Below are 17,709 nucleotides of genomic sequence, written 5' to 3' on the forward strand. Positions count from 1 at the left end.
CTGCCCCCGCAAAACGTCTACCTCGTTGACGATCAGAAACATCGCATCTCCCAGCGTCCTGGGAATAGACCCCCGGTTGTTTCCATCCAAAGTCAGTGACAGTGTCGCAAGAAACTCCCTCATGGTTTCTATTCTTGTCCTTTAATTCTATTCATATCCGTCACATCCATCAGACGTTCCGCCAATAGAGGTCGGCTTCCAAGCTTCTGTCACGCTTCCCCGGCGCTTCGAGTGATGACACCTGCATCTCGGCACATAACCAGCGCGCATCGGCGGTAGTAGAGTAGTGTTACTGTACCTTATTCATGAGGCGCTTCATGTTGGCAACCCAGCTTCTCTGATTGGGTATCCGAATCATCCACTCTCGGCCTCATTCGTTTTACCGATCAACGGCATCGAACTCGTCTTATTCTATCATCATCTCCAAGACCTGTCGAAAAAGCAATTCGTCTTCCATCATGTGATAGTTCCTACCATGACTTTTCTGTAGCCATCGAGGCGTCACAACGTTCCATTGGAACCCACAGGACAATGCTATTCTTAGGTATATCCCCCTTGTTTGCGGACCAAGTTGAGTAGGTAGAGATACGCAGGTTCGTCGTGACCTTGGTTTTATGGTAGACGGTAAACATCTCAAGGCACGTAGGCGAAAGACTACAACTCCACCCGTGTCATGGAAGTCCTGGAGGGCTGGCTCTGCTTTCTTTCAGGCTACGTGATAGCCCAGACATGCTTCAGGAATTAATGATCAGGGTTGTCTATGAAAAAGTAGTTGATATCAAATCCCATAGTGGCAAGTTCGTAGTCTAAATTTCACTATCTCACACAAAACAGGTGGCCCTGACAACTCAGTGAGACCCTTATCCCCTCACTGTATCACGGAAAGTTGTGGTTTCACTGCCGCACCCTTGCTGGAAGCATGGTATATCCCGAGACATCACGCGCTACCAACTTTTTTCTCGCAAACTTTAGCTACATTGTTGTCCGTGGCTGACTTCCTTCATTTTTGCCTCCCTCGTCCTGGGCAGGTATACAGGGATCAATGCAGCAGTATCCCTTCTCATCACATAAATGAGCTCAGAGATGCTGGACTACTGCTGCCAAGAAGCAACATGAAGCTATTTTTATGACCTCACAGGGAACACAAGGCCTCAAGGACAGAGTGCTGCTCGAGTGACCTTACGATTCCTGTTGAATGACGACACCACATCATTCAGTCGTCACCCGGGGATCCGGTTTGCATCACTTTGTATTCGTGGCCACGGCATGACCATACTCTCTAGGCTATCGGGGGAATTTCACTAGGGTCTCACTGTTTGTCTCTGGTCCTGACAAACTATAAGTAGAAGACTAGAACCCGTCTTCGACTGACTCACTTCTGTGTGGCTCACGGTTCTTTAGCCTGACGACAAACATGGTGCCTTCTAAGCTCATTGTCTCTCTCGGTCTTATTGCTCTGTCCGTTGGGCAGTGCCCCTTTTCTGACCCGGATCATTGCCTCGCAGCCCGGGATGAGCAAACCTCCCGTGAACATGTGGAAGAATACGAAGTCGACGATAGCAAGGGGTACCTGAGCTCTGATGTCGGTGGCCCCTTTGAGGATCAGGAGAGCCTCAAAGCTGGAGAGCGTGGCCCAAGCCTGCTGGAAGACTTTATCTTCCGTCAGAAGATCACCCATTTCGATCATGAGAGAGTATGTACCCCTTGAACTGAATGATGCTGTGGTACTGACTGTTTGATGCAGGTCCCCGAACGTGCTGTCCATGCCCGGGGTGCTGGTGCCTATGGAACGTTTACAAGCTACGGCGACTACAGTAACGTTACTGCGGCTTCGTTTCTCGGCTCTAAAGGAAAAAAGACCCCGACCTTTGTTCGCTTCTCGACCGTCGCGGGCTCGAGGGGCAGCGCAGATACTGCGCGTGATGTCCATGGGTTTGCGACCCGGTTGTAAGTGTGACGTCGGAGATAAAGTCCATATACTGAGCATCACAGCTACACCGACGAGGGTAACTTTGACATCGTTGGGAACAACATTCCTGTCTTCTTCATTCAGGATGCAATTCAATTTCCTGATCTCATCCACGCCGTTAAGCCCTCCCCTGACAGCGAGATCCCGCAAGCTGCTACAGCTCACGATTCAGCATGGGACTTTTTCAGCCAGCAGACCACAACCCTCCACACTCTATTCTGGGCAATGGCTGGCAATGGTATCCCCAGAAGTTATAGACACATGGTGAGTTAACCGACCCAGATCCGACTGCAAGATCTAACGCGGGTAGGATGGCTTCGGCGTGCACACCTTTCGCTTGGTGACGGATGACGGTGACACCAAGTTCGTCAAGTGGCACTGGAAGACCAAGCAAGGCAAGGCAAGCCTCGTGTGGGATGAAGCTCAGCACATCGCCGGCAAGAACGCTGACTACCACCGCGCCGACCTCTGGAACGCCATCGAGTCTGGTAACGGGCCTGAGTGGGAGCTCTGCGCGCAGATCTTTGACGAGGACCAGGCCCTCGCGTTTGGCTTTGACGTGCTCGATCCTACCAAGATCATTCCTGAGGAATATGTTCCCCTGCAGCGTCTCGGCGCCATGAAGCTGGACGCGAATCCAGTCAACTATTTCGCCGAGACGGAACAGATCATGGTATGTTTCACGCGATTTGCAACTTGAGACACTGTTGACCTTTATAGTTTCAACCCGGTCACATTGTACGCGGAATTGACTTCACTGAAGATCCTCTACTGCAAGGGCGAATCTTTTCATACCTCGATACCCAACTGAACCGTCACGGAGGCCCCAACTTTGAGCAGCTACCCATCAACAGACCTGTTTCACCTATTCACAATAACAACAGAGATGGGGCTGGACAGAACTTTATCCACAGAAATACGGCTGCATGTAAGACATCCCACCTACTCCTTCAGCAAAAATTAGCTGACAGTTTCAGACACCCCCAACACCCTCAACAAGGGATATCCTTTGCAGGCGAATCAGACTCAAGGCAAAGGCTTCTTCACTGCCCCTGGCCGAAAAGCCTCCGGTAACCTGGTGCGCGTGAGAGCATCCACCTTTGCAGATCACTGGAGTCAACCTCGGCTGTTCTACAACTCCTTGACAAAGGTCGAGCAGCAGTTCTTGATCAACGCGATCCGCTTTGAAACGAGCCACCTGAAATCTGAGGATGTCAAGAAGAACGTTCTCCGCCAGCTAAACAGGATCAGTCATGATATTGCGGTCAGGGTGGGTAAGGCGTTGGGTCTTGAAGCCCCTGACGCTGACTCGAAATACTATCACAACAACAAAACGGCGGGAATCTCTATTTTTGGGACCAAACTGCCCAACATCGCAACGCTGACAGTTGGAGTCTTGGCATCGACAGACTCGGACAACTCTATCAAGCAAGCCAAGGTCCTCAAAGATGCGCTTGCAAAGGACAAGGTGACGGTAACGATTGTGGGCCAAGTCCTCGGTGACGATGTTGAAATGACCTACACTGCTGCTGAAGCTGTTGGTTTTGATGCCCTCGTTGTCGCCAGCGGTGCTGAGTCGCTCTTCAATGGCAAGTGGTCGACTCTCTTCCCTCCTGGTAGACCTACCCAGATCATCGTCGACGGATATCACTGGGGAAAGCCGGTTGGCTTCATTGGAAGCGCAAGAGAGGCAGCCAAGGTAGCGGGTGTGAGCAAGGGAGATGGTGTATATCTGACAAGCGATGTGAACACCATCGTCGAGAATCTCAAGGATGGTCTGGCGACCTTTAGGTTTACTAACCGCTTTCCCCTGGACGACTAAGGTCCAAGAATAAATAGCTATTCTCAGCCAATCCTCTTCAACATTTCTTTAATTCGTGCGCAAAAGACATCTTGGTGTAATAGAAAGAGACCTTAGGCAAGGCATGACTCCTGTGAAGTTTCGCTTACTGTCGACTTTCTCACCCCGTTCTCAGTTGGCAAGCCGCTTTTAGACCTATATCGTTTACTTTTACCCCTGAAGAAATAGCATCCTTCTACCTTGGAGTTCCATTATGAATTGAGGGATTATCTAGACGTAAGAACTAGGCTCCTCTGTTTGGTCTATCCCCCCGGTTTTCGCCTTTCATCTGTTCTCAGCCGTGATGAAAGGAGATAACATTCAGCATTCCTTTAAGACTTCCTTAGTGTTAGTAAAGTCTCTTCAGTCTCCTCTCTAATAGGAATCCTAAAATGAGATAATGGCAATCAAGATAGAGCCTTGTTTTATGATGAGACGGGAAGATACTATGGTAAAGGTATACATGAATGTGCCCTTAGGCGCCTTCCATCTCAACATCCTTTTCCTCCCTCTCGCGGCGCTCTCGGGGATGGGGGAGGGGGGCGTCCTGCGAGCGTTCTCGGGATTGGGGAGTGGCGTCTTGTTGGGGAGTGTCATCTTGCTGGCGAGGGGGGGTGTCTTGCTGGATCCAGCCAGCAGTGCGCTCGATGCGCTTCATCTCCCTCTTGGACTATCATCGGTAGATATTAGCACGTTGACGATAGATAAGGAATAATGAATGGAAACTTACCACCTTGCCCCCGGTGGTGGAGGAGCCACCACCGCCGCCACGACCACGACCACCGCCACGACCACGACCGCCGTGGTAATTGTTGTTGTTGACAGTGATCTGTCCAGCACCGGAGAAGGTGTTGTTGTTCATTTTTTTTTTTTTTGACTGTGAATCATTAGCAAATCATCACTGAATAATCAAGATGGCCATATGCCAGAGCAAAGAGGAAAACAGTCAGAAGGGAGTCAAGAGGCGATATGTTGTGGCAAGGTAGGTAAGTAGAATCCCGCTGGAGGTTTGTGAATGCCCTCACGAGCAGGAAAGCGGCCACATTGGAACACAGAAACAGCGACAGCATAGTTGATGCTGGGGTCAAAGTAATCCCGTAAAGCGAGACAGGGGAAAGGAAAGCAAGTAAGGATGAAGGCATTCAGGGGGAATGAGGGCGAGGCAGCTTGGGGCAAGGGGTAGGAAGCGAAAAGGTAACTCACAGAAACCAGAATGATGATGACTGCCCGGGGAAGAAAAGAAGAAGAGGAGAGGCGGCCAGAGAATTTCGTTGTGTGCTGTGCGGCTAGGGTTAGACCTGATGATCCTTATGATGAGGTGGTCGCCGGGCAGTGCCAAACCTCAAGCGTCACAAAGCGGTAGACAGAGAAAGGAGGGGGACGAAGCGATGATGAAAAGAATGATGAAAAGGATGATGATGAAAGAAGAATGATGAAGGGCGATGAAAAGAATGATCTTGCAGGCACATTTATAGGTGAGGGGATCCTTCCTGACCTCCTCCCAGGTAGGCAGGTACCAGAATCCCCCCTTCCATCGTACCTTCCCAGCGAGGTAGGTAGGTAGTCGGGTTTTCGACGGATGATAACAGATGAAAGCCGAAACCCGGCTGGCGATGTCCTCAGGGATAAACTAAACAGAGGAGACCAGTTCTTGCGTCTAGATTATCGCTTGATTTAAAATGGAATTCCAAGGTAGGAGGATACTGAACTCCTTTCATCACGCATCGAGATGTCTTCTCTATGTACTGTGTTAGGTGCAAAACGGTTCATCAAAATTCTCCATTGCTTAACCTACATCGCCAATATCGTTCGTGGAAAAGAAGTGAGCATATCTCTCAAAAAGTCATGAGCATCATGGTTCCTAAACAAAAGATCCATCCCTCTCATCAAACAAGATCAGCTATCCAACTCCAAACGCCAACACCTCGCTATCAAGATGCCTCCCTCCTATCCGAGTAGAACTCCTACTTCCTCCTTGGCCTGCGCCTCCCATGCCCTGAGCAATATGTGGCCAATTCCCCTGCGGTACGCAACCTCACCAATGCGTTCGATCCACAGGACATTGACAATATCGATCATCTCGTCAGCGTCCATGTGCTCCTCGAACCGCTCAGTGTCAAAGACATGCGAGCCCCGCCTCTCTGTGGCTGTTGACACGGCAATGAACTCGAGGCGCTCCTCGCCGTCATAGTTGGATGACTGAACGCCCAGCCAGCCATCGTGCGCTCGGAACTGGCCTGCCCACTTGTTCGCCTTGCCCCAGATGTTTCCAACGGCAAGGGGCGGATTTGGCCGGTCGCGGTGAGCGAGCGTGGAGAGGAAATCAACCTCGAAATGACCCGTCGTTGTTCGGAAAGAGAGCATCGGCACGGGGTAGGCCTGTTCGCCCACGGGCGGTTCGTAGCTGTTGGTCTCGGGAGGATCCTCGACCGGGATGGGATACTTGAAGAGCGCCGACTCGTCGCTGTCGTGCTTGTAGTAGGAGCCGGTGCGGGACCAACCCGGGGGGAGGTCGGAAGTGGGGCTCCTCCGGCCCCGGAGCTCCCGGTACTGGAGACCCGTATTCATGAGAGGCACGGTAGCGGCCCGGTTCGTGAGGCTCCATGTGACGGTCGGCCTGATGCGGAACGGGTGCGCAGACTTGTACCGCTTTGATTCCTGGCCGCGTTTCCCCGAGCGGGCCTCCTCGACGTAATCTGCCGCGGCTCTCCATAGTGTCAAGTCGACTGGAATGTTGTCGAACCACCAGCCCATCCAGGACCAAGACGGGAGGAATGGTGGTTTCGGCAGGGCCCTTCGACGAATCGAGGCGTGGGGACGCCACAAGAGAGCGATGTCCAAAAACATTATAGGCATGCCGAAGACGAAGCCGCCTGGGAATGAGCGCGAAAGGACATGCGTGATGCCGGAAAACGCAGGCAGAGTATCGTCAACGTGGGTCAGCTTTCTCGCGCTGTAATCCATGACGATGCGAGCATACTCGTCGAGGTCGGGCCAAGGTGAGTGCTGGTAAGCGAAAATCGCGTCAGGGATGGTTCCCGTGCATCCTTGACGATTCCCCTTAAGCTTCTTCATAACACTATTTGGACTTCCCTGCCATGTCTCGCAGTGGCACTCCCAAGTCACGGCGTCCTCAAAGAAGAAGACGCAGCGCCGAGAGTAGAGACGTTCAACGAGTGTCCAGCCCCTCGAATACCAAGGCGAAGCCACCACCAGATCTTGATGGTTGTTGTTCCCTGGCCTCATGTTGCGTACAGAAGAACGTCTGGGGTTGAGGGAAACCAATCCAGAATTCACATCGCCAGAAGCTGCAACAATGGTGAGGTAGGCATTGGCAAAGACGTATGCCATGTGCTTGACATTGTCCTCCATCTCTTCCGGGCTATCCTGAACAATGCACAGCCGATCAATCCAGATGTGTCGAATGCCTAGCTTCTTAGCCAGCCACATGGCGTCGAGGAAGGTTTGCGGAATGTCAGTATTGGGCAAGGTCTCCTGGAAAGCTTCGACGTTGGACTGCAGTAGCTGAGTGTACATCTGGGGCGTGGTGTTGTGGCGCGGGCCCCAGACGTAGCTCAGAGCGAGGTACCGGTCCTTGGGCGTCCCCTTGACGAGGCGGCGTTCGACGACGTTGATGAGATATTTTGGGTGCCACGTAGTGACCTCAGTCTCAGAGGAGATGGCGCAATGGTGGTTGTGGTCGGCGCCGCAGGTGTCGAGCCACTCCTTGATGCGAGGGATAGGACTGCCTTTGACGACGGATGAAGCACGCCTCCCAATAGACGAGGCTACTGGCGGTAGGGGATTGTGGCCATGGCCATGGCCGTCCTTGTCGCCGCCGCGAGCAGCTCTAAAGGAGCCTAGGAGGCGGTCGGTAATGCTGTTGCGCTTGCTAGGTGGATGATCTCGAACGCGAGGTTCTCGAGGAATGACGCGGTCTTTCTCGCGATGCCTATCTCTGTCGCGATCTCTGTCCCTGTCCCTGTCCCTATTCCTATCACGGTCCCTATCTCTGTCTCTATCCATGTCCCTGTCTCGATCTCGGTCTCTGTCCCTGTCTCTATCCCGATTGCGGTCTCGATCATGATCTCTATCGCGGTCATGATCACGGTCATAGTCGCGATCAAGCTCCGTGTCTGAATCTCTGTCCAAGTCTCGGTCGCGGTCTCTATTCAAATCTCGGTCTCGGTCACGGTCCCGATCTCTGTCCCGCTCGCGGTCGCGGTCTCGCTCTGGAGAGTCGGCATCTCGGGGATCGCGAGAGTCGGGGTCGCGAGAGCGGCTCCCGTTGGGCATGGTCTCGGCAGGACAAGGACAAGCTAGGAGCGCATGCCAGAGTTGGCAAGTTCAGATCAGAGGTTCAAATAGTTGTCAAAGTGCCGCGCGGCGCGACAGTGAGGATCATGTTTGGGCTTGGACTTGGGCTGGGCTGATGGTCGTCATGTCGCAGTCGGTCAAGCCCCTCAGCTTTTTTGCGCAGGGTGCACAGCGCTTGAATCTGATTGGTTAGAAGTCGAGTGACCCAAACAATGGCCCAAGCGTCGTCATCCCAGCAACGGGCCGAAAGGGAGCTACTCTGGTGCTAAAGATTGCCATTGGCCATGTGCAAATGATCATCATAACAAGATCTACCAAATTGCGAATAGCTTCAAAGGTTTTGGATAGCATATCCAAAAGACTCACCCACGATTGATGCAAGCATGGATCCCTCTTTCTCCCCTTTCTCCCTCTTGCCCTCAATGGTTACATCCAGAGGACCCCTACCCCGCAGACACTGCCCCTCGTCTCCCCCGAAAATCAACCTTTGTCGCTGTTTACAAGTCTTACAAGGAAGTTGCCGCCTTTAGGGATCGCCGAAGTACCGCTTCTCGGGCCAAACCGTTACCTAAGGATTCAGCAATTAATGATCATTATGAAGCCTCGAATGGGGGTAAAATTTTCAAGAATTATCATAAATAAAGAAAATAAAGCATACTTATGACCATTTTTATACTTCCTGTTCTAAATATCGCCTTACATTTTCCTCAGAGTTTGATGGGACGAACACATAAAGTGAGCTCGATAGCGGGGGCAGTTCTGTCCTCCCTTGCAGATGTTCTCAGCAATCGGCGGTGAGACGAATATGCCCGCCTGACATAGACATGTGTCTCTTTTGTACGATATCAGGGCCAATCGTGGATTTTCACAGGCTATTTCCGATGAGTAGGTGTATCAGTCCAAATACCGGGGCTTATTGGCTGCTGCCAGCATCTCCAATGCATCCTAGCATGGCGTGTCTCCCAAGGAAGGGCGTTATGTGGTCATCGTCACTATTATCTGTCAAGCATGGAGCCTGATGGCATATTCTTTAAATGACGGGAAAGAGAGAGTCCTTTTGTATAGTAAATGGCCGCGACATGATGGCATCAACTTACAATCAGCCACCAATGTAAACAACAGTCGGAATCGGCCAGATGTCAAAGTAGATTCAGTGCCGAGCCTGTAGAACGTTGAGCTTAACACCTCAGCCAAGAAAAAAGCACAGTTGGCATTTAGGCAGTGATTCTCACAAAAATTTATGAATGAGGCTTTTCACTCAGACAAGTGTTTCTCTCGTTGCTTCAGATCGCTAACTCACCAACCATCACCCTCTCACCCCGGTCCCATCTGAAAGCTCTTGGCCATACTCAAATCACAATGACAGAAAATCTCATTGTTCTCCTCGTTGGAAAGGGTGCGCGGGAGCATGCCCTTGCTTGGAAGTTGAGCCAGGCGCCTTCAGTCAAAAAGGTGCTCGTCTTTCCTGGTAATGCGGGAACAGAAGGCCACGCCAAAGTCTCGAACCTCGAAACCAATTTCGAAGCAACAGACTACCGTCAACTCGCTGAGCTTGCGACAGAAATAGGAGTTGGCCTCGTTGTTGTTGGGCCTGATGACGCTGTCGTTGATGGCATTGAGGGCTTCTTCAAAGACGTGGGCATCCCATGTTTTGCTCCAACAAAAGAAGCGGCTGAGCTTGAGGGGTCCAAGATATTTGCCAAAGATTTCATGGCCAAGTACAACATTCCTACGGCCACATATCAGAACTTTGATGACATCGAGAGCGCAAAGGCCTACGTCCAGGGGGTAGAACATCGAGTTGTCATCAAAGCCGACGGTCTCGCCGCTGGAAAAGGGGTCGTGCTTCCTGAAACAAAGCAGGAGGCATTGTCTGAGCTCGACAGCATCATGAAGGCTGATGGAAAGTTTTCGGCTGCGGGCTCTTCGGTAGTGATTGAGGAGTTCATGGAGGGAGACGAGGTCAGCATTTTGACGTTTAGTGATGGCAAGACTTTCCGGTCTCTACCCCCGGGACAAGACCATAAGCGCGTCTTTGAGGGAAACAAGGGGCCAAACACTGGAGGCATGGGTGTCTACTCGCCAGTCCCTTTTGCGACTCAAGAGGTCCTAGATGAGATTGACAAGTCCATCCTACAACCCACTTTCGACGGACTTGAAAAGGAGGGTGAGGAAACATGAAACATACGGGCCATACAAAAGATGCTAATTCAATTTTCAGGGCGCCCCTTCGTTGGGCTTTTGTTTACAGGTGTCATGATCACGCCTCAAGGTCCCAAGGTCATCGAGTATAACGTGCGGTTTGGTGATCCAGAAACGCAGAGCGCCATGATGCTCCTCTCAGAAGATACAGACCTCGCTGCTGTTCTTCTCGCATGCACCTCAGGGACTCTTAGTCAAGTCAACTTGGGCATCCGGCCGGGATTCGCCTGCAACGTTGTGGTGGCGTCTCAGGGGTATCCGGGGAAGTATGCAACTGGTATGCCAGTCACCCTCCAGCCCTGCCCTAGGGAGGTTCAGATATTTCACGCTGGCACCTACAGAGATAAGGGCAACCACGATTGCTTGAGAACTGGTGGCGGGCGCGTCTTCTCTGTTGCGGCTTGGGGGAATACCCTCCAAGAAGCCGTGGAGGCCGCATACGAGGGTGCAAGATGTGTTCAATTTGAGGGCATGTTTTCGCGAAAGGACATTGCTTCCCGGTGAGTAGTTTCTCTTCTCAAGCACAATTTTTGGTTATACTCAATTGACTGGATGTTAGATGTCTACTAGGGTGTTGACGCCCCTATCCCTAATGCCCATTCGCGAATAGTAAATACTTGATTGGAGATTATGCCTTGGTAGAATTCCACAATAGAAATACCAGCTTCTGGAATCAAGTCTGTGCCTGGAAATGACAAGCCACTAAGTCAAGTCGGGGGTTGTGAACCCCCCTTGTTTCTTGAACCCCTCCCCCCCCCCCCTGGCCAGTGGATTAATTCGGTTGGGTGTTCAACTTCGATATTTTGTTCTTATGATCGAAACTAATCGGTGTGCCTTACCTTTGCTCCAAAGACCGGGAGGTCAGGAAACAAGGGGGTTCGCAACCCACCGGCTTCACTTATGAGTGCAAACCAGAACTCGGCCAGATTTTCCTGAACTGCGTTCTCAGTTGTATGACTAATAACCTTGTCAAAAGAGTGGGCCCAGACACATTCTCTAGATAAATGGGGCGCCCCAAAACGCTCGGAAATCCCGCAACTCCGCGCAGAGTTTGTGATCTCACATTGGACGACCTCTTTCAACAACAAGCCAGGTCGAATGGTGTAGCGGCCATCACGTTCGCCTCACATTGATACAGTGTGTTCGCGAAAGGTCCCGGGTTCGATCCCCGGTTCGACCTGTTTCTTTTGCCTCTTGTTGTTCAAGATAGGTGGGCGATTTTTTTGGTGTTTTTGGGATTTTTCCCCGCCACCACTGAGATTTCCCTCCTTGGAAGATCACATAACAAAACTAGAGCCTCTAGCTCTCGATTTATGCAAAAATGTGTACCCATAAAGTTTTCTGGGCTCTTTGTGTGGCGGATAATAACCCCTGTGCCATCTCGACCGCTTGGACTGCTCAACGGACCAGTCCCATTGTGAGATTTATGCACGCATGCATAAACTGCAACTCTGAACGCCTTCTGTAAGCATGAATTGTGCAATCAAATCCTCCTGTGCTGTCATGTCCAAGGTGAGACGCAGCAGGACTCGTTGTTTAACCACGACCACGACCCACGACCGCTCCCAGCAAAAAGAAATGGTACAGGATGCGAGGATTGAACTCGCGACCTCATCGGAACTTGCGTTGATTGCAACTGTGAACGATGCGTGATCTGGGAAGAATTAGTAACGTTGAATTGGATCTCGGAAGCTTCATTGACTTACAACCACTACACCAATCCTGCGATTTGTTGATGTTCCGCATTTCACTAAGGCATTATATTCCTCCTGGGAAACTCCACACGCATTAGCAACTCATCATGACCATTGAATGCGCTTCATTGGGTACCTTTTGATGTTACCAATCTTTAAGTTATCCTGTTATCACTGGCTGGCGCTGGACATAAGGTTGTGGGGTCAGCCCTTCGGGGCTGACCCCAGAACCGTTGCGCGTGGCCCCACTGACCATACTAAAAATACCACTTCTTAGAAAAGAAGAAGGTCCCCGATGGTTTGGGGCCGTTCCTGCATTTATTGCTTCTTAGGTAACTGAAGTTGGCTGGTATGTGTAAAAGAAGACACCCAAAGGTACATTTGATATGTGAAAGATGAGCTCTGTAACGAGGCAGGTAAGTCTGGTTCAGTTACGTTCACATATTCATCAACCATCGATACCGGCGAGAACATCAAATCAAATCATATAATGTCAGCGTTTCTCTAAAAGGGACATGATCGGTCCATGATTAGCGAGCCTTGCGCCTTCAAAGAATTATCCCTTCTCAAAGGACAACTCAAGGATTGGGTCTGACAGCTCAGTCCTCACCGAAGCGACCAAGCAACACCCTTACGAAAGCAAGGGCCGCCAAGATGTAAGGCCATATTTAATAGAAGCTGCTGCCGCAACATATGAGTTTTGTCCACTATGACGACTACGACTTACTTATATCTCCTTTGAGTAACTTCAAAAAGTCGTGTTTTTCGCCAGGAGCCACAGGTATTAACAAGTTGTCGGGCAGAGGGTCAGGGTACTACTCACCACACAGTGATGCTTTATGTCCCGCTCCTTGCCTTCTGAAAGTACATTCTAGCAATAGAAATCGACTTTGAATGGAGTGTCGTGGCGTTCGCCGCTGCATAAATTGCAATCAGCCTTATGATCCCAGGCTCAATCTTTCCGTGTCAACCCACCTCTCGAATACAGTCTCCCCTTGGCTTCCTCGAGCATGTCCAATATCACGCGTCCCTTACAAGATTCGGTATTGTCTCCAACTGAGAGTCACGGGTGTGGAGGGTAATGTGACCAATTCATGGAGATATCACAATTGACCTCAAAGAGCTCTCCGGGGCGGTCAAACATCTACAATATCACGGGCTAAATGATAACATCCCACTTGGGTCTCTGGACTGTTTTCCAGAAGTCACTCCTTCCCTTTGTTTCTTCAGGTAGTAAAATGCATAAACTAAAACAAGATAGATTTAGGGAGTCTTTGCCTTCGGTGCTTCATCGCGGCCCAAATTTGCTTGCCTCTGGATCTCTTTTCGATCAATTGAATACCTAGCTATAGTCCCAATCTCTTCAGCCCAAGCCAGGCCGTGTCGCATCCTTCGTTTGGACCCGCCTCTCCTACTCGTCAAAGAAACAATGAGTGTGGTACGGGAATCACGGCTTGTCGCCAGGAAATTTGCTCCATATGCTGATTTTCCGAGCTTTACCGTACGAAAGCCCAAACCCATTCTAAATAAAACCAAATTGGCGGTCTTATATCGTAGGCTTTTACGCATTTTGGGTGTTGTCTTCTTCTATAAGAAGGGCAGAGGTGCACCCAGAAGAGATGAAGTCGCCCGACCCGCCCCCATAATCATCTAGCTAGAATCTGGCGCGTGGCAATCTTGCTGCACATAAGCTAAGTGGGACACCATGGCCCTCAGCCATGTCAATCATAAGCCTAAGTCGGCTGCACCAACGATCAGTTAAACTTAATGAGGAGAGCCTCAATGGCCAAACTCAACGAGCTATCAAACTAAACATCTAGATATTAACGTTTGAATTAACAAATGACGGGCAGAGCTTACCTATTTGATCCATCGCAACTCGATCTTGGGCAATTGCTCATCTCACAGGCCCACTCACAACTTTTTGGCCAAGCTGCATGATGTATGTGGAAGCATGTTGGAGAAGTGCGACATGGCACGAACCACAGAGAACTCAGCGCCAAGTCACTTTCAATCTGATCCCTATTTCCCTGGCACGATAAACCCCGTTTTTAATTTCTAAAAAAGTCGGTTCATGAACTTTCCTCTTTTTGGCTTCAAATTGGGTTAGCTAAAACACTCGCAGTATCATCGTGTGGTGTTGGCTGACAGGGTCGGATACCGATCGTTGGGCAACCACATGCGCACAATTAATGCTTCAATGTAGAAGAAGCGATGGAAAGTCTTTGAAAGGAAATTAGAGTGTTCATCAGTGGGCTTGGCTAGCTGGCAGAGTGTATATTGCTCCGATGCATTGCCACCACCTACCTCCTTTCCAACTTACCTGGATGTATGTCTAAGCTATCTTGTGTAAATTGAAACCTCCCCATGCACCTCACTCAGATTATTTCAATGCAAGACATCCAGTTTTATTAAAAAAAATCGATGCTCGAACGCGCCAGCTTGTACACCCTCTAGGTGATCCGACATGGACGGACCATAAGGAAGGTCGCAGACACTGGCCAAAAGAGTCAACTACGCGTTGAACAGCATACCCATAGACTCTCAGGAGTACAGAGGCCATGTTTGGGGCCATGACCTCTGCGTTAGAACGTCGCCATGGCTCAGGTGCCTAAGGAACATGGGCTGAGCTAGAGGGGGAGCGAGGCGCTCCTTCCTTGAGATGAAAGACAGTACGCCTGAAGGGGAGCGAGGTGCTCCTTCCTCGACATGAAGGAAATCAAGCCCTGACCTAGAACGAAAATTTCGCCCACGAAATTTCGTGAGAGTTTCTCACCATCAATCAATCTCGTAAAGTGTTCGTTCGCGGAAGATTGTCGTCCCTGACGTATTTGCATCCACGAATTCCAGACCCCCTCCCGAGACTTACAGACGCCGATCCCAAGTGCAGCGTCTATTGACACCATGAACGGCTTCCAGAACACCAAGAGAAGCTCCGACAGCCAGGGCCAACCCGAGGCGAAGAAGGTGAAGACCGAAGAAGAGACTTCGGCAAGCAGCTCCAGCTTCCAAGGAGCATCGTCTGCTTTTGGTGAGCCACCTGGACTCTCCATTGCTGACTTTGAGAATGGCGATGCACTCCATCGCGTAGAAAACGCTCTGGTCGAGAGCGGCCTCGCCGACGAGATGGTGATCGACGAGGATGACGAGCAGGGCTTTGACGACTCCAGCCTTGCGGATCCAACCACTTTCTTCGAGGACTCGCAGGAGGTCCTCCTTTACCTGGCCCTGTTCCGTGACCAATGTAACTCTTGGTCTGAGATTCTTCTGAGTCTCTGTATCGGCCTACCGATGTGGGACTACCTAGAGTCCTAGCTGGCGCCCTACGTCTCTGAACCCTATCGGAGACTTCTCCTCTGCCAATGGTGACTGGGCAAGTCAAGACCTCGACATAGACGCCAAGTGGAACGACTTGGCCAAGAGGATTGTCGAACTATCGGGTAACAACATCGACATCCGAACACTGGTGAAACCATCAGGGCCACTGAATGCAGTCTTAACAGCTCAGTGGCATTACCCGGCGTGGACTACCCAACACCCACTCCACGGAATGACGATGGACGATACTGACCCATCGTTGCGTGCACAGCACGCCAAGTTCGAGTTTGATGCACATATCAAAACTCAAGATACTTACCCGATTAGGGAAGGTTTTGCTCGTGGTGGCATCAAGTGGGAAACCATCTACGATAATTGGTCTCAGATCAAGGAAGAGTGCCTCAAGTTCACTCGTTGGCTCAATCGACACTCGAAGATTATCCTCATCGTCGGCGATGAGAACTGTCGAGAATGGCGGGAATTTGTCCACCCTGATGAGACCGTCGAGGCCATTAAGATTGAGCTCGATATTAGCTTTCCGATATTTGGCGATAAACCTTGTTTCCAAATTATTCGGTCGAAGGCTACGAAGGAGATACAACAACTAGTACTATTCTCGTACCATTCTCAGTACTTCTTCTACCGAGATATTTCGATGCGCATACGCGCATATCACGACCTGCTCTGGAATGCGGTTTCCGAGTGGGCTGGTATCAGGCCAGCAAAGCCGTGCTTCTTCCTTCGACAGAGCGATGTCAAGCAGAATGCCGGCAACAACCCCAAGAAGCAAGCCGGCGACAAGTACGGATTCACCCAGCTGAATCTGGCGCGAAAACTGCGCCACCAGGAAAAGAGAACCGGGACTCTATTTCCCGACTTTGTTGTGCGGAGAGCCTTCCGCAAAACGATCAACAAGAACTTGATGCCAACGCAGCTGGCGATACGGACTAAGCTGCTGAAGTGGGATGAGCTGTCAAAGACACAGCAACGAACCTTCTTCAATACCTATGTCATCTGGTGGACCCCCTGGTGTTCCCTGGGTCTTCGATATGAGGGTGATGGTTGCCCCAACCCAGATGATTTCGACTATGCTGGGTCATATCACCCATGCGTCAACATGGAGAGGCGGTACCGAAGCGGCGAGAAGGAGGAGTTCTATGACCCCGAGGATATCAAGCCCGATGAAGCCCCTGAAGGCGGAGATTCCTAGACTGCTAACGCGTCTGGGAAGGTTTTCCGCGGACCGAGTTCTGCAGTTGAGTTGCTGCAGAGAACCGCTCAGAAGATGTCATGTTGCTCTATAACCCATGGGAATACTCATGTGGCTGGCCTCGACTATCACGTCGCTTCTTGCACGTCTTTGTTTTCTTTGGTGTGATGAAAGCAAATTTGCTCATCATCACTTCCAAATTTTGCACCAGTGGCCTCGAACATCGTGTTGCGTTTGAGCATGGCTAGGTTGTCCATTGCTTGTTGGCCTCGATGTATCGTGTGCGTTAATGGCCGTGGCTACTCAACGTGCGGTGCCGGTGGCCTCGAACGTCGTGTTGCGGTTGAGCATGGCTTGTCCATTGCTTGTTGGCCTCGGCATATCGTGTGCGAAGGGGGGGGGAGGTTGCTGTCATGGGCTCCGTTTTCGGAGCCTTGTGGGTTTTACTAACAGGTTCAGGATGTTTTCCTTTCGTGCCGCACAAGCGGCGAGGCGAGAGGTTGTCAAGTACCCATCACAAAGACCGGTTTAACAGACTTCCCAGACTTCAGCACCACGACGGTCACACATGGTCTACGTCTCAGCCTATGAATCGGTACCTCGGCCCAAAGAAAATCCCAAATCACCAAGAGCCAAGCAACCCCCTCTCGCCGCTATGTTCCGAATCACATCATCCACGTTCGAGCCACCTCCTTCAGGATGGGCAGGACGACTTGTTTGAGACGTCCTCTCGCCTATCGTGTTGCTCTTGCGCCAACATTCTTGTGCAGATGCTTTCTTCGCCAGGAGGAAGGCAGCCTACACGGAAGGCCGGGGCCATGCAGTAAACTCTCCCTGTTGGCATGTCAATGTCCGAGTTTCCCAATAAGCTGATGTTCCAAGGCTACCAACAACGAACAGGCACGACTGGCCCCATTCCATCTATCCAGTCACAATGTCTGGCGCCTACGGTTCCCAAGATGCGTGCCAGCAATCGTCAAGCACACCCTCACACCACAAGATTCGACTAGGTCTCCCCTGCTTCGCTACTGAGTTCATTACCATCAAATCCATAAGACGCTGAGTGGCAGTCACATTCGGCCTGAGGTTGTTTTCTCCTAATGCTGCGGTGTCAATCAGCTCCCTACGCAAAACATTTCAGATAACGGTCCGACACGAA

At 50.9% G+C, this 17,709-nt stretch overlaps 5 protein-coding genes across 5 annotated transcripts; 3 read left to right on the forward strand and 2 right to left on the reverse strand.

Moving 5' to 3' along the window:
* Positions 1-1,414: 1,414 nt before the first annotated feature.
* On the forward strand, positions 1,415-3,791 carry NECHADRAFT_92861 (uncharacterized protein; the record flags this gene model as incomplete). The annotated part of the gene is made up of 6 exons (XM_003051767.1): positions 1,415-1,693; positions 1,745-1,947; positions 1,993-2,233; positions 2,280-2,642; positions 2,690-2,897; positions 2,941-3,791. 6 exons carry the CDS (start codon positions 1,415-1,417, stop codon positions 3,789-3,791), a joined length of 2,145 nt encoding a protein of 714 aa, XP_003051813.1.
* A 493-nt stretch (positions 3,792-4,284) lies between these two features.
* On the reverse strand, positions 4,285-4,671 carry NECHADRAFT_79270 (uncharacterized protein; the record flags this gene model as incomplete). The annotated part of the gene is made up of 2 exons (XM_003052222.1): positions 4,285-4,479; positions 4,540-4,671. 2 exons carry the CDS (start codon positions 4,669-4,671, stop codon positions 4,285-4,287), a joined length of 327 nt encoding a protein of 108 aa, XP_003052268.1.
* A 1,085-nt stretch (positions 4,672-5,756) lies between these two features.
* Positions 5,757-8,105, reverse strand: NECHADRAFT_79271 (uncharacterized protein; the record flags this gene model as incomplete). Its single annotated transcript, XM_003052223.1, has 1 exon — positions 5,757-8,105. The coding sequence occupies one exon, from the start codon at positions 8,103-8,105 to the stop codon at positions 5,757-5,759; it is 2,349 nt and encodes a 782-aa protein (XP_003052269.1).
* A 1,380-nt stretch (positions 8,106-9,485) lies between these two features.
* On the forward strand, positions 9,486-10,832 carry NECHADRAFT_37682 (uncharacterized protein; the record flags this gene model as incomplete). Its single annotated transcript, XM_003051768.1, has 2 exons — positions 9,486-10,293; positions 10,348-10,832. The coding sequence occupies 2 exons, from the start codon at positions 9,486-9,488 to the stop codon at positions 10,830-10,832; spliced, it is 1,293 nt and encodes a 430-aa protein (XP_003051814.1).
* A 4,094-nt stretch (positions 10,833-14,926) lies between these two features.
* NECHADRAFT_79273 (uncharacterized protein) lies at positions 14,927-16,550 on the forward strand (the record flags this gene model as incomplete). The annotated part of the gene is made up of 2 exons (XM_003051769.1): positions 14,927-15,276; positions 15,338-16,550. The coding sequence occupies 2 exons, from the start codon at positions 14,927-14,929 to the stop codon at positions 16,548-16,550; spliced, it is 1,563 nt and encodes a 520-aa protein (XP_003051815.1).
* Between the last annotated feature and the right edge of the window lie 1,159 nt (positions 16,551-17,709).

Source organism: Fusarium vanettenii (genome assembly GCF_000151355.1).
Source record: "Fusarium vanettenii 77-13-4 chromosome 4 genomic scaffold NECHAsca_3_chr4_2_0, whole genome shotgun sequence".
NCBI lineage: Eukaryota > Fungi > Ascomycota > Sordariomycetes > Hypocreales > Nectriaceae > Fusarium > Fusarium vanettenii.